The sequence below is a fragment of the Cebus imitator genome, unplaced genomic scaffold, assembly GCF_001604975.1.
Source record: "Cebus imitator isolate Cc_AM_T3 unplaced genomic scaffold, Cebus_imitator-1.0 Scaffold27, whole genome shotgun sequence".
Lineage (NCBI taxonomy): Eukaryota > Metazoa > Chordata > Mammalia > Primates > Cebidae > Cebus > Cebus imitator.
In genome coordinates this window covers 13,331,722-13,348,665 of record NW_016107342.1, presented here as the reverse complement: position 1 = coordinate 13,348,665, position 16,944 = coordinate 13,331,722, and the positions used below count along the sequence as shown (strand labels likewise).

General features: G+C 35.5%; 1 protein-coding gene across 3 annotated transcripts in view; it reads right to left on the bottom strand.

The window, feature by feature from the left end:
- LRP1B (LDL receptor related protein 1B) overlaps positions 1-16,944 on the bottom strand; it is a 1,911,091-nt gene that overhangs the window by 1,576,370 nt on the left and 317,777 nt on the right. For all 3 annotated transcript variants that reach the window (XM_017523186.2, XM_037736613.1, XM_037736614.1), the window contains exon 2: positions 1,011-1,133. In XM_017523186.2, the coding sequence (XP_017378675.1) occupies positions 1,011-1,133 (123 nt within the window). The remainder of the gene's footprint in view (positions 1-1,010; positions 1,134-16,944) is intronic.

Genomic DNA, 16,944 nt, shown 5'->3' with positions numbered 1-16,944 from the left:
AGTTTTTACTTTTTGAGAAACCTTAAAAAACTGTCAAACACAAAGGAAATTAATAAGCATTTGACTCTAACAGCAAGGTTTTCTTCAGAACTGTCTCCAAGACTTGTAAACAGGTAGATGAAAATGGCAAATGGAACCAATAATTGTTATTTCTACAATATCAAGCAATGAAGATGGTGGATTTTTTAACGTTAACTTCATGTGGTTTAAGGTTAACCTCATGTGGTTACTCTGGGGATTACATTCACATGTCAGCATACCTGATTGCCTGAGGAGCACAGGTTGATATGAGAAGTTCTAGAAATGTCACTATCAATATTCAGGGAACTGTTTAGACCCTTTATAAGTGAGTTTTTTAAAAAGTTGGGCATATTTAGCTATGGTCATATTATTATTTATAATTTTGTTACAGTGGTATTTATAACACGAAATAAACCTTCAGTGGATTCCAATAATAGTAGTGCAACTGTGATTAGGACTCATGTATGCTAAGGGTTTCTTAATCTGATAGTATAAAGGCAAAGACCTTAACTCTATGAATGAATAAAGTTTCTTTCAGGCTCAAAAGAAAATATGTGCAATTATTTGTATAATGCCTTGAGATATTAATATAAATAACATGAGAACTAAAGCTTCATTTCCCCAATATTCCTTCTGTCTCAAAATGTGTGAGTTAATTTATTGGAGAAGGTCTCTTTTCCTTTCAAGGCTACATTTTAAATATTTTTTTCTCACGTCATTTTTTTCTAGTGTTAACACAATCATGCTGAATTAATTAACCTCACATTTTTTTCCTTTCATAAGTTAATTCACACTCCAAAACTGCATTTTATGCCTTCCTTCACATACTCATTTTTTAAAAAAGCAGAAACAAAAGGTTTCAAGTTTCTTAGGCTATTTGGGGAAAAAAAAAAAAGAATCAGATACAACAGCAGTCATCCATGAAAACAACTGACATTTAGTTTCACATGTAAGGTAAATCCAAATGGCATGAGAACCTTTATACTCACAGGTATCTAAAGACTCGTCTGAATCATCAGGGCAGTCAGGGTCCCCATCACACAGCCAGCTCTGGGAGACACAAGTCACGTGATCGTGGCAAAGAAATTCACCAGGATCACACAACTGCTGATCTGAAAATGAAAATGTTTCAAAATAAAATATGAATGATCTGAACATGAGCAGAAGGAGCAGTACAAAGATGAACATGAGAAAGCAACGCATAAAAGGTACATGAATATGATCCACACTTTCTGTTCAGCAGCAAAGACAAACCAATTATTTTTCTAATTTTAACTGCTCAGCTCAAACACACAATTTTACACTTGACTTTGTTATAAGTTCACACAATCTGTTCTGGAAATAGTTAGAAATTCTGTTTGTGTTTATGACTAGGGGCTTTATCAGATCAAAGATGGAATATAAATATTCCAGCAAATAAGTTTTATATAAGATGTTGAATCAAAGCAGAAGCTCTTGAGCATAGAAATTTTAGTTTCTTTCTCAGCTCTGGGAGGAAGAAAAAAATCAGTTGAGTTAAATATTAATATTATAGTTAAAATCCATTTCTGAGTATTCAGTTTTTAACCATCCATCCTGATACTGGGGCTTCACATCTCTACATGAGTTGGGTCCCCAATATCACAGCATTTTCTTCCTTTTCTTGCCATGACTTCCAAGGTGACAACTTCTGCTCCAAGAAGGCAGAAGTGACAGCAAACTTCCATAAGGGTTTTTTCCTATCTCAGATTTTCTACAGTTGGTTGTGACTAAAAGTCTGCTATTTTCCTTCCTTTGTTTCAGAATATCTGAAATCTGCAGCCCTTTCTCAAGTTCTCACAAACTCATCAGATGTTTGTTTTTCACAATATATTTACTTATATCCTGTGAATCCCTTTAAAAAATAATTATTTTTTACACCTTAATATGTCTGAAATACGAATGTTTCTTACAATGATGGCCTCTGAATGTGAAGCAGTGTTGGGAACACCTTAGCCATTATGTTCCACCAGTACTTTTGTTATCTGCATGTAGAAAAAACTTAAGATTTAAAAAAATCTATCATTACATAGGTCTCAGTGAGCTCTTTCAGTGAATATTTCATAAAAATTCTAAGTGATATGAAAGCATTAGGTCATAACTTACTTGATAACTTTGCCTTAGCAATATAGAAAATAATACTATATCATACTCTCAGTAGTATCCTAGATTGGATAAAACGGTACATCTTTTCTTTCTCTCCCTCAATTTCCCTCCACCTGAGACTAGCAGTGTAAATTTCAGTAGATATGCATTACAAACACACGTATATCTAAAATCTACAAATGTGGGTATAAGAATAGCCTTTTCCTTTCTCAAACTATAGATATTTTATATTTTCATTAAGTTCACCACCAACACCACACTCATCAATACCACTGTCATCATTGATTTTTACATGAAGCTGCTTGAGCATACTTTGTATTTGGACCAGACTTGGTGTTGTAGAATCAAAGATGTAGAAGCCAGTCTTTGTCTTAAAGGACCCAAAAGACTAGTTGCACCTATAGATCTCACGCCCCCCAAAAAATGACTAAAGAAGAGAACACGGGAAGAGACAGATTGAGACAAATAAAAAAAATAGTTTTGGGATGTTTGCATTCCTCTAAAGATGGATAGCCTTTGGATAAGTGAAATACAGAACATTCCAGGTAAAATTTAAACAGTGGCTAAGATAATAATTATTGTGGTGCATTTGAGAAAAAATCAATTTTCTGCTGAAAATGAAATGGCATTCAGGTAGTGAGACCTGGGTTTTCTCCACCAAACAGTGGTGTGTGATATTTATAAGTCTGCTTGAATGCTGAAGGAGGAGGGCTTACATTTTGCTTTAGGCTGTCATATAACTTTTGAAGTTAATATAGAAAAAGAGCATGGAATAAAATTCAAATTATTTGCTTATAGATAAAGGAACCATATAATTTATCTCCAGGCTGAGAGAGTTCTCAGACTGAAAGTAGGTTTATTAGTAATTACACTGGGACAACAGGTATAAACCAAGTTTATCCCAGAAAAGTCAGAACAGATGTTCACTGTAGCTATGGCTACTTTGTGTTTGAGCTATGATCTTGAAATACTAGATTTTATCTCCATTCCTCCCAAACCATAACAAATGGTTATGCGGAGGAGAAATGTCATTGCACAGTGTGTGACTCAGTGAATAATTGATAGGTACTTGGTGAAAATATAAAGAAGAAGGCCATAAAAGTAACTTATGGTGTTGGAATTGAGTATCTGAAAAACATAGGTCAGGACCCATAATGAAGGACCTTGATTGCCATTGGAAGTATTTTGTCTATAATTTGAAGTCATGGAAAATATTTAAGAAAAGATATTTAATAATAAAACATGCTACAAAGCCATCTCCTAAAAGACTCTTAACAATTGTCTAGAGAAGAGTTCAAGATGACTGGACTAAGGCACTAGGGAATTAGATGAAGACTGTGATCCCAGTGATGTGAAGTATGAGTTAAGAACTGGTGACTAAATATTTGAAAATCTCCCATATATCTTCACGTATATAGTCTTAAACAATGAATGATGTCATAAAACCAAGACACGACATACAGATAGAAAAGATAGACTGAGTGCATGTGTACGTATGTCTGTGAGCCCGCTCATTGGGGGGGAGCTGAACAATATTAGAAATAATAATGAATATTTAATGTAGCACAAAAAGCACTTCCGCCACTCTGTCTCAATTTGTTCATTCATTTATTTATGCAATACATTATTGAATTTCTACTGTGTTCTAGGCACGAGGAATACAATAATGAAAATAAATATATAAAAATAGGGCAGAATTCCTGCTATCATGGATCTTACATTTTAATGGGAAGAGAGAAAAACAAACAAATGAGCTAATTGTATAGCATATTAAAAGATAAAACCTTATTGAGGGAAATAAAACAGAGATGGGGATTGAGGGTTAGAGTTTGGAGGCAGGGACAATTTTAAATAGGTGGTCAGAGTATATGTCAAAGAATATGACATTTGAGTAAACACTGAAGTAAGGTGAGAGTGACACGCATTTGAATAAAAGGCCAAGGGCTAAGGATGTGAGGCAGGAGGAACACTAAGGAGGCCAAAGTGGCTGCAGGAAAAGATGAATTAGGAAAAGATGTGGTCAGAGTACCACATCTGAGGAGATCAGATAAAGGTTTTGTTTTACTAAAAACAAACAAACAAAAAACAGGATGGAAGACCATTAAAAGATTCTGAGCAGTGTAACAGTGTTGCAGCTTTTCACTCCCGTCGTTCTGCAAGGCACAGGGAGTGTTACAGCTCATTGACTCCTGCTGCCAGCAGCTCAGTGGGTGGGAGCGTTACAGCTCTTTGCGTTTGTCATTCAGAGTTCCGGATTCTTGTCCCACAACCAAGAAAAAGGCACACAGACTGGAGAGGGTTAAGGCAAAGATTTATTAAGTGACAGAAAAGATCTCAGCAGCAAGAGGGAGCCCAAAAGATGGTTGCTGTCTGTGGGACTAAGTTTGGGGTTTTTATGGACTGGGAATGAGGAGTGGGTTGACTGGTCTGTGAGCTGTTTTTGAAAATGTACCATTTGGAAGGAGACAGGATAGTGCAAAGAACCAATAGGAGGCAGAAGTGAACATTTGGCCCACAGAGCTGGAGTGATGTTTCACTTTACCCAAATGAAGACTTCGCCTGTGGCCAAGAAAGACAGGTATATGTAAAACAAATGAAAAGTAAGAGACAATTGGGAGGAAGAGCACAAAACGGAAAAAGGCACCAAAGGGAGACAAATATACCCAAAAAAGCAGTGAAATTTGTTCATCTTGGCTCACAGAGTGGGTGTTTCCATTTAGGGATGTGGGCTTTTCCTTATTTGGGGCCTGCAACTTGATTTTCAGGCTGTTCCTGGTTTAGAGAAGTTCCACGGAGGACCTGCCCTAACTGCTGGCCTGCCTGCTTTCTTCCTTTCTCCTCTCTCATCAGGATCTGGCTTAAAGAATCATTTTGGCTACTGTGCTGAGAATATATACTAGAGTGAAGTGAAGGTAGAAGCAGGGAGATCAACTGGAATGTTATTGCAACCATCCAGGTGAGAGGAGATAGTACTGTGGAAAGACGGGTTGGTTGAATGGAATTTCAAGACCGTATTTAAAGAGGAAACTAGACTCAAATATTATGCTCACCATTTAGTAAATGACAGAATCTTAAATTCAGATAGTTGGACCCAAACATATGACTTTCTAACCATTTAAAAATTATACTGAGTATGGGATGTTTTGGAAACATCCAAGAAAAAATATCTAGTCAGTGAAGTATTTACATCTATAACTAAGGAGACTGGGTAAAACTGGCAACATGAGAACTGGGGCTACACGACGTTAGTAAAAAACTAGAAGAATAGACATAGGGGTAGATTAAATTGAAGTGAGAGGAGTATGGGGGATAAATAGCTGGTCAAGAGAAAGAGGCAAGGAGCTAAGAGTAGGTCAGGCAGGGAGACAGAGGAAAGAAAGTTCAGCCACAGATACAGGAGGAGGATGCAGGGGGCAAGGAGATTTACTAAAGTTATGTGAAATTTCAATAAAGGAATCACTTATGACAAAGTTCAAATACAGTGAGTTCTAAAAATCTGGAGTAGACTCATAGCCTGAGGGAAAGATACCACTAGAGAAAAAGACTGGAGGCCCCAGAAAAAAGTGAAAGTAGAGCCATGTGCCCAAGAAAAACATATAGAGGTGGAATAAGAACAGAAACAATAGTAGAAACACTTGTCCTGAGGAAAAAAGATAGAAAAATGAAATAGATAAATTTTTAACTGTTATGGAAGAAAGTTAACATAGTCTTCATCAGTTGTGTTTTCTGAAAAAAACTGAGAGGCAGGATTAGTTTTAGACATTTGAAGAAGGTAGAACATGAAAGGGTTGTAAAGGTTTAGAGTAATTGCTGTTAGAAGAGGAATCAACTAAGAATTTGTGGAAGAACAACTTTGTAATAACAACCAGTATCCAGCTAAGGTTAAAAGTTGACAGTGGATGTTTTGTTCATTTTATTTTGTTTTAATGTCCATAGGTTCACCTATATGGAACCACAGATATAGAATAATTCTTTGGGAAAATCCCTTGGGAAAATATGCAAACCACCTGTGATGGTTAACACTGTCAACTTGATTGGATTGAAGGATGGGAGGTATTGTTCCTGTGTGTCTGTGAGGGTGCTGCCAAAGGAGATTAACATTTGAGTCAGTGGACTGACAGAGGCAGACCCACCCTCAATCTAGGTGGGCACAATTTAATTGGCTGCCAGTGTCGCTAGAATAAAAGCAGGCAGAAGAAGGGGAGGACTAGACTGGCTGAGTCTTGTGGCATCCATCTTTCTCCTGTGCTAGATGCTTTCTGCCCTCAAATATCAGACTCTAAGTTCTTCAGCTTTTGAATTTGGACACTAGTGATTTGCCAGGGGCTCTCAGGCCTTCAGATACAGACTGAAGACTACACTCTCAGTTTCCCTACTTTTGAGGTCAGGGGACTCAGACTGGCCTCCTGTCACCTCAGCTTGCAGACGGCCCATTGTGGGACTTCACCTTGGGATCGTGTGAGTCAATTCTCATAATCAAGCCCCCTTCATATATTCATCTATCCTATCAGTTCTGTCCCTTTAGAGAGCCTTGACTAATCTACCACCCATCCTCAATACTCACATGTATGTAGAGATATACACAAATTCATCATGCTTCAAAATGACATTTTTTTTTTTCAGGGATAAGATAGACCTAATGGGATTTGCCTAATGAGCCTATGTTATCAGCTTGCTAAGGCAAGTTTCAATCTTTAAAGACAATTTATATTGTTACACTTTTGGGATATTTTATATTACCCCTCTAGGAAATAGCAGATAAGAACAGTATGCTATATAACGCACCTATTTATTTTTAAACCAGATATTCCATTTCAAAGTCACTTTTTAAAAACATTAGTTATAGGAATCAAGTGAATGAATTTTCAGTATTTCAAGGTGATTACTTAAAAATATAGCCACTGGATTGAATTCCTTGAATCAGAAGCTAAATATGTTGTATATAGATGTGTTTTTCATTTAGCGTGTTTAATGCTTCATCCCACACTTCTGAGATAGGCAGACTAATCTTATTTTAAATGTCTTCCTATTATATGAAACATAGTGTTTTACACTGTAATTAAAACAAGGAGCTTATGAAAATGTGAAGGCGGTTTCACTTACATCCCTAAGGACGAAGATCAAAGCCAGTACCATGTATATCTCTTTATAATAATAGATCCTTGCAATCAAAAGACATGAAAAGATTAGGACAAGCATAGCCTACACAGTTTACTCATTTTGGATTCACCCCGGCATGAGAAAGGCTTAGTATAATTATCCTTCTTCATTTATATGAAAACATCTAATTATGTATTTTAATAGTTTATAGTAAATATTTTTGAAAGTTTGATATAGTCATAGATGAAACAATGTATATACCTGAGTTGTCACAGACTAGCTAATTTATATTTTCTCATTTTAAAATCAAGATGAACTGCTAATTTTGATCTTTTCAGAAAATAGTAACTGTCTAAGTCAAATACTAAAACTAACATCTATCAATAGGGGTCTACTTTACAACTATGTAGCTCCCTGCTCCTTGAATATTTTGCCATGATTAATTTACAAAAATCTTATGCCATTTTTCCTAAAAGTTCACTTGTTATACTAATGCTATATATACTAATGTTATCTCAATAAGTTGCCTATTGAATACATAAGTGGACACTATGGAAAAACTTTAAGGAAACATAAATAATTCACTGTGGTAGCTAGTTGCAAATTAAACATAAAGGAGGGATAACATTTATTCAACATCAATACCCCCAGGGATTCAGATAATTAGGTTTCAAAATACGTTTAAAGCATAGGTAAGTTAAAGAATACATACAGTCTTCTGAACAGCTAAGTATTAGGGAAATGCTATGACTTATGTTTTCAGAGTTTAGTTAACATCAAATATTTATTTATTGTCTCTAGGTCTCATTGCTAATTTAAACATAGGGTGATTCATACTACAACACTCATAACTGCTAAAAGAGAAATATGGTTATACTTCCTTTTGTCTCATATAGCAGACAATGAATTTATTACCAAGAGAACTGAATTTTTGTAGAGGCCTACAGAAAATATTACAAATACAACTTCAAATTTTCACAAAGCTCATGTAATGTTACAAGAACAATGCTAGTTATCAAATATCAAGAAATACCTTAATCCCTTTCCTTTACGTTCACCTGCCTCTTAAAAATGTGCATATGTACATTAAGAATAAATTGCTCAGAATTCCGTTTAAATTGTTTTTCATAATAATTTCTTCTACTGTCATTTTGCCACTTCAACATACACTTTTTAACTCTCCTCACTGTTCTATTTGATTTCCCTAAATATAATATTCATATACTTTTACTGTTATATTCCTTTGCTTGGAATGCCCTTTCCTATCTAACAAGCTTGTAATTATTCACTAAAGTCTAATGACATTTTAGATTCTTTAATAAAAACTTTCCCAGTGGACTTTTTCCCAGTGAACTTTTTCTTTCTCCGTCACTGGATCCACAACACTCTACTCAAAACGCCAAAAAGCTTCTATGGTACTTCATTTTATGCATTGTACCTACTGTGTGATGAGCTGCTGGGGGCAAGGGTTTCTGTCCTAAGACTTCATGTTTGCAATAACAAAAGACTTCAGGGCTGCAGGACACTATGTTATGTGAGATAAGCCAGGAAAAGAAAGTTAAACATAACATGTTCTCATTCATATGTGGAAGCTAAAAAAGTTGATCTTACAGAAGTAAAAAGTGGAACAGAGGATACTAGGAGCTGGGAAGGACAGTGGGACAGGAAGGATAGGAAGAAATTTGTTACAAAATTGTATCTAGATAGGAGAAATAATTTCTAGTGTTCTCTATCACTGTAGAATTACTATGATTAACAATAATATATTATAGTTTCAAATAGAAGGAGGATGTTGGACATTCCCAACACCAATAAATAATAAATCTTTGAGATGATAGATATGCTAATTACCCTGATCTCATCACTGTACAATACATTATAGTAACATTACCTATCCCGCAAATATGTACAATTATGTCAATTAAAAATATAATTAAAGAAGACTTCAATGAAAAACAGACCAAATTTTCTGACAATAATTTTTTTTGATACTTTTTTTTTTTTTTGAAGGGAAGAAAAAGAATTAAAATCTGACAATAATTATACATTATTTTTGCAAAAAGAGGGGCTAAAAGAAAAACCAAAGCAATACGAGTATTCTGTGTTTTATTTTCAGGATGATAAATAGCTTTTTTAGTTAATCACTAAAATAAAATTAAGCTCTCCCATGGTTAAAATGAAATACCTGAATAGTAAAGATTATACTATATAAAATTAAAATATCCGTGAAAACTGAAAAGCAAACTTGAGATTCAGTGTTACCCTCCAGAGTCTCTTAAAGACTGCTGAAAATTAGACTTTTACAATAGCTGGCGTGAAATGGTAACTTAGCCAAATATGTTATAGTTTTTTGCAAAAGATTATTCCTTGAGGAATATCACATCTGTAACCACAAGATAAAATGTAACTATCTTAAGCCTATAAATAATAGGAATAGAAAAATGCTCAGATTATGTACATTTTAAGGGGCTTAGGGTTGGGAAAGGCAGACCAAAAATGTTTGAACTAGGATAGTTTCATTTTGCAAAGAGAATAGATTTCCTTCACAAAATGGGTGGCTTATTGAAAAATAAACCCTATTGGACACTATAATTCACACATAGTGAATATAATATCACAATTCACGATACCACTAATCTATGATAAACCCCTCCTGAAAAATCAGCAGAGGCTTGAATTCGAAGGGCATTGAGTGATTAAAAGTACTGAAATATTTGTATTTCAATAGTATAACATGGTTCTTAATCAGTAATTTCCATTTTCATGTTAAGACGATATTAATAATTAGAAACTGAGTCTACAGACATAATGTATGTATACCCACACGACATGTAAACGAGTTTGCATATTTTAAGTTTGGTGCACAATTCCAGCTACAGCTCATTCATCCTTGAAACTAAGACAGATTGAGAGACAAGCCACATAAGGATAAAATGTGAAATTGACTAAAATTGAATAAGAGCCCCTTGGTAGGCTGAATAATGGCACCCCAAAGAAAATCACATCCTATCGTCGATGGGCATTTGGGTTGGTTCCAGGTCCTTGCTATTGTAAACAGTGCTGCAATGAACATTCGTGTACACGTGTCCTTATAGTAGAACGATTTGTAATCCTTTGGATATATACCCAGTAATGGGATTGCTGGGTCAAATGGAATTTCTATTTCTATGTCCTTGAGGAATCGCCACACTGTCTTCCACAATGGTTGAACTAATTTACACTCCCACCAACAGTGCAAAAGTGTTCCTACTTCTCCACATCCTCTCCAGCATCTGCTGTCTCCAGATTTTTTAATGTTTGCCATTCTTACCGGCGTGAGATGGTATCTCAATGTAGTTTTGATTTGCATTTCTCTTATGACCAGTGATGATGAGCATTTTTTCATATGTTTGTTGGCCTCACGTATGTCTTCTTTTGTAAAGTGTCTGTTCATATCCTTTGCCCACTTTTGAATGGGCTTGTTAGTTTTTTTCTTGTAAATCTGCTTTAGTTCTTTGTAAATTTTGGATATCAGCCCTTTGTCAGATGGGTAAACTGCAAAAATTTTACACCATGGAATATTATGCAGCCATCAAAAACGATGAGTTTGGGTCCTTTGTGGGGACATGGATGAACCTGGAAACCATCATTCTCAGCAAACTGACAGAGGAGCAGAAGATCAAACACTGCATGTTCTCACTCATAGGCGGGTGTTGAACGATGAGAGCACATGGACAAGGGGAGGGGAGCACTACACACTGGGGTCGGTTGGGGGGAAATAGGGGAGGGACGGTGGGGGGTGGGGAGCTGGGGGGGGATAGCAGGGGGAGAAATGCCAGATGTAGGTGATGGGGAGGAAGGCAGCAAATCACACTGCCATGTGTGTTCATATGCAACAATTTTGCATGTTCTTCACATGTACCCCCAAACCTAAAATACAATAAAATAAATAAATGGGAAAAAAAAAAAAAAAAAAGAAAATCACATCCTAATTCCTCGAACCTGTGGATATGTCACCTTACATAGTAAAAGGGACTTTGCAGATGTGATTAAGTAAAGGATCCTGAGATGGGGGATTCTCCTAGATTATCCTAGTGGACCTATTATCATCACAAGGGTGCTTGTTAGAGGGAGATCAGAGAGCAGAGAAGTAAATGTGCCATGAAAGAAGAAGCTGTAGTTTAAGAAAGGGGCCAAGCATCAAGGAATGTGGGCTAACTCTGGAAGCTGGTAAAGACAGGGAAATGGATCATCACCTAGAGCCTCCAAAAGAACTCAGCCCAGTGAGCACTCTTTAGGCTTCTGACTCCTATGCTGTAAGACAGAAATCTGTATTGCTTTGAGTCTCTCCATTTGTGGTAATTTGTTACAATGGCAAAAAAGAGACGAAAACAATTTTCCAGTCTCATGTCACAGACAAGACATGACATGTGTTAGGCTGATCTAATGAGTAAGAAACAAGCAAGTTGCAAGCTAGTGTACCATTAAAGGCCTTTTTCTCCTTAGTCAATTTCTTTTAGTTTCAACATGGTCTACTTTTACATAAATTGGCTTTTCTTCTCCTTGATGTAAAATGTCAGTCCCAATACACTGGTACAGGATGAAGGCCAACAATAATAACTAGAAGCACATGACAGAATTTTATGAAAAATCTTATACATGGTTAATAAGTCATAAATAGCTGGCATCTCTGTATGAGAAATATATGAATTGGGAGGTATATATTTTTGTATACAATTGTGTATACATGTTTTTATTCTTGGGAGATGGAAAAATACAAAAATATGATAATGTCCTTCACCAAAAAAATCATAATTAATAGTATATTTTTATGCTTTCTATTGGATGCTACCAAATGTGTAATCATTCCATGCCTTATTAAGCACCAAGTGTTTTGGGAGCTGCAGATGGCAATTTGTACTCACAAAACATCTTATATAAAACGGAGACAAAATTGAAAACTTGAAGAAGTACATTATCCCCAGGAAGAAGCTTTGCTCATTTATCATTTCTATCATAATAAACAAATGAAAAGTACCTTTGTAAACATTTCAAATCCAATTTGACATTTAATTTTCAGGGAAAATGTAGAGATTTTTTTTTCTGTAATAATTTAAACACTGGTAGGTTTCTTGGATTCTTTAGGCAGTGATATAGAGAATTACAAGGGATTCTACATAGATCTATTTGGATCTACTTCTTTACCACGAAATACACACACACAAACACACACACACACACACACAAACACACAAACACACACACACACACACACACACATACACACACACACACCCCGAGTAAAAATCCTGTCTTTTACTTAGCAAGAGACAAAGGATATACATTCAGTGGAATAAAGTTGACACATTCAACGTGGTTGGCTGGAGTTTTTATTATCATTGGACTAATGCTTTACAGTTGTGTGTTATTTTCTGAAACTTCAGTAGAATTGCTCTATTGCATTTTTCAAAAGCCCATTCAAATGAATCAGCAAGAGTTATTTCCTATACTACCCTGTTAAGAAAGGAGAAAATTTTGACATCTCCCTCATAAATGTAAAAGAAAAAGCCTAAATTATTGACATTTCCTTGCAGGCTCTATTATCTAAATCCTGCATGATCCTCATCCAATCTCCCATGGGATATCAAAATCCACATCTTTTTTTCTCATCTCTAGACTTAGTGAGACATGAAGCAGACGGTTAGACTTTGGCCTTTTCAGGGATGTGAAATATCCTATCTATTATGCTATGTTTTAACCATTAAAAGCCCTTCAAATACTATAATTTTTTTCATCTCAAGTTATTATTTTAATCTTAAAATATATTTTCATTGATAATTCCTTATTCCCTATTTTAAAAGTTTCTAAATGTATTCATTTATTTAATACTCATTTACTGCACACCAAAGTAGGCATTAAGAATATAATGAGGACACAACTGGGGTCTTATCCTACAATCTGCTGGTGGTTTAGTAAAGGGGTGGGCAAAAATAGAAATATTTACAATCATGTGAGGTAGGTGCTAATATAGGTGCATCTGGAGTGCTGTTGGAAGAACAATGAAAATAGAACAACTCGTACTGTGGACAGAGGTAGAGTTGGGAGTTCAGATAAGGCGAAGATGTGCAGAATATATTGTTAATTGCCTACACAGCAGCAGTCTTTGCCATCTTGAAAAATACCACTTTCCACTATGGAAATAGGGAAGGCTGTATGCTTCTTCTCCCCATATCTCTTACAGTTAGTACATGGACATGCAGCCTGTGTTGATGACTGACAACTGAGATGAAGAGTTATTTAGGACTGTCCCTAGAAAAGGTTTCCTTTCTACTAAAAGGAAAATAAAAGAAAAAAGAAAAGAAAAGCCAAGCCTGTGAAGAGAAGCTCTCCTGCGTTGCTCTAGATTATGAGCATTTCAGGTCTGGAGCAGCCATAGCCACCTTGAGAGTATGAGACTAAGCCAGAACATGAAGGCCAGCACAGTGAGGATGAGGAGGTGGAAAGTGCTCAGCACTTGGGTGTTGGGTGATATTCATGATATCGTTATTGCTTAGTCATTGTGTGTTGGGTGATCATGCTAACAATCAGAAGTAACTGGCACAGTCATTAGAGAAGCATTCCCAAAAGGGCGTTTCTTCAGCATTTTAATAAAAGGATACAAGACTGTCAAGCTGAGTAGGCAAAGGACAGAATACCGAACGAAAGGGAGATCACAAAGGGGAAACATGGCATGTTAAGGGAATATTAAATAATAATTCGTATTAGACTAAGCTTAGGCTCAACAACGATTTTGCTGTTGTTGTTTTGAAACAGGGTCTTACTCTAGCCCAGGCTGGAGTGTGGTGGCAAGATCATAGCTCACTGCAACCTTCATCTCCCAGGCTCAAGCAATCCTCTGTCAGCCTCTGGAGCAGCTAGGACTACAGGTGCCCACCACCATGCCAGTATATTAATTTTTTTTTTTAGTAGAGATGAGATCTCTCTATGTTGCCCAGGTTGGTCTTGAACTCCTGAGCTCAAGTGATCTGCTTGCCTTGACCTTCAAAAATGCCATGAATATAGGTGTGAGCCACGGAGCCTGGCCTGGACTAAAGTAGAAATAAGTTGAGAAATTAGGTTGAATGCTTACTTCGTTTTGCTTGAATATAGGCAATATTTTAATGCCCTTTTTGTAACCATTCAGGTAGGCTATTTACTTTTCATTATTTTAAGTTGGTAGATTTTGAAAATAACTTTTTGTGGGAGATATAATTATTCATACCATAAGGAGTAATAATAGTTATTGAATGTTCATTATGTGCCACATGCTAAATTAAACAATTTGTATATTTTATTTCATGCTTACAAAAATGTATTAATTGCATCTAACAAATCGGGTGAAACTGTTCAGAGAGTTAAATAACTTTTTCAATGCTACTCAACTAGCAAGATCAGGATATAAATACACACCTGACAAATAGCCTGTTCTCATAACCCTACATGAAAATTTTCTCAAGCTGGGTTCTCCTGGCATTTTGAGTACAACAGCTTTTGCAATGGGAATATATTTAGTGCAACTCACTGCTAGGTATTACACAGCAGCATTGCCTTCAGTGATTGTAACAGCCCCTAACATCTCCACACGTACATGTGCCTGCACTACAAATGCTGTACTAAAGACACCTGCTTGGAAACCATATAAACATTATTAATACTTAGCCTGCATACAGCTATTGATATGTGGCACAAACCTTATATTTTCTATACAGGCCTCAATGCTTTCTACTTTTTAAATCTTTCCCACCTGCTCACTGATACTTAAAATTCCATTTATGTGAGTCTCAGCTCTACCAACGTGAAATGGTTAGGCTCTGTGTTCCCATCTTAATCTCATCTCAAATTGTAATCCCCATGTTCTAGGGAGGGACCTGCTGAGATATGACTGTATCATGGGAATGGTTTCCCTGATGCTGTTCTCTGGATAGTGAGGGAGTTCTCACACGATATGATGATTTTTAAAGTGGTAATTTACCCTGTGAGCGTTCTCTCCTGCTGCCTTGTGAAGAAGGAGCTTTTTTCTCCTTTGCCTTTTGCTATGATTGTAACTTTCCTGAAGTCTCCCCAAGCACGCAGAACTGTGAGTCAATTAAACCTCTTTGTTTATAAATTACCCAGTCTCAAGGAGTTCCTTGTAGCAGTGTGAAAACAGGCTAATACAAAAGGTAACAATGATGTCTGATAAAAGTAAACCTTTTTAATTCATTTATTTAAAACTTAGTGAATAACAGATCAAAGGATTTATGGAGATGGGGCTATCATGACAATATAGCACAGATAAAAAGACTGAACAGTAAAAACAAAGGAGTTTGGAGTACTAGAGGCCTACCCTTATGATTTTGTCAGGAGTCTCCTTCCCTAGTATTCTTTGGAATCAAAGGCATGGAGTAAATGAACTTCATCCCCGTTTATTTCAACTGCATTATCAAATAAATATTTTAAATGTATGAAAGCCCTCTAGAAAATAAAAAGATAGTGAGAGTGATTTTTCTAGACTGATTACTTTTTTGTAGACAACTATCTAAATCCTAAATTACCAAATGAGAATAACATCTTCATTCGTTAATGTGATGGGGGACAGAGGTCTTAGGTAGGTGGACTTATGTTATTCCAGTAGTTATGAAATATGAAGAAAAGTTCAATGAGTTTCCCAAACATAACCACAAGAAACACAGGTAATTAAGTGCTTCTCTGCAGAAGACACATGTCATGAGAATTAAAGTGAAATCTCATCTAAGTAATTATTACTTTATTAAAAGAAGAGGCCTATTGTAACATTTTAATATTAACATAAAATTAGAAAAGGTAGTCATGAGGGTCTAAAGGAATATAAATTAAACCTCATGTTTTCAGAAGTGACATAAATGTACATATTTTCTCACATTATGCCAATGCATGTTCATTTTTCCATAATAAATTACTGAGAAACAGTGTAATTCAACAACACACGTATTAAGTCACATTACCAGGCTATGAATTAGAGTGTTATGGTCAAATTTTGTGGATACTTTAATTATATATGTTTTATTTAGTTGAAATAAGGATACAGAAGACAATCAAAAAGAAAAAAATCGAATCTTCTGAAGTTGACCACTCCTAGATAACAGCTGCTATTGCATTTTCCTATGTTCTTGCAGACTATTCTATATAGAAAAATACATATAAACTGTCAGGGATTTAAAAATATTCAATATATATTGTTCTGTATATTGCCATTTTACTTAAAATATTTTAAATTTATCTTCATATAGGCCAATGTAGTTCTATATAATACATTTAATAAGAATATATTATTATGTGACTTTTCCATACTTTTCAAAAGTTTTAAAAAATAGTTAATAGGTAAAATTAAAAGTTGTAATAACTCTGAAAGTAATCTTCAGTCAGTTGACTCACTTTAAAAATAAATTACCAATTGAGTAAAAGTGAGATTTTTCAAAAGAATTTATTTATAGAATTTTTATGCACTTAGACAAATTGCCATCCAAAGATAGAGTCAAAATTTACATTACAGCATTACTTTTATCTCAAACCTACATTTATTTTTTTTAAATCTTTATTGGTCCAAGAGATTCTGTCATTTTACATATGTGCGTTTCTGTCAACCTCAAACATTTTCTACCTGCTTTCTGATCATTTTTAAGGACATGCAAATTTTGAGAGAGCCAATTGATGAGAGATGCT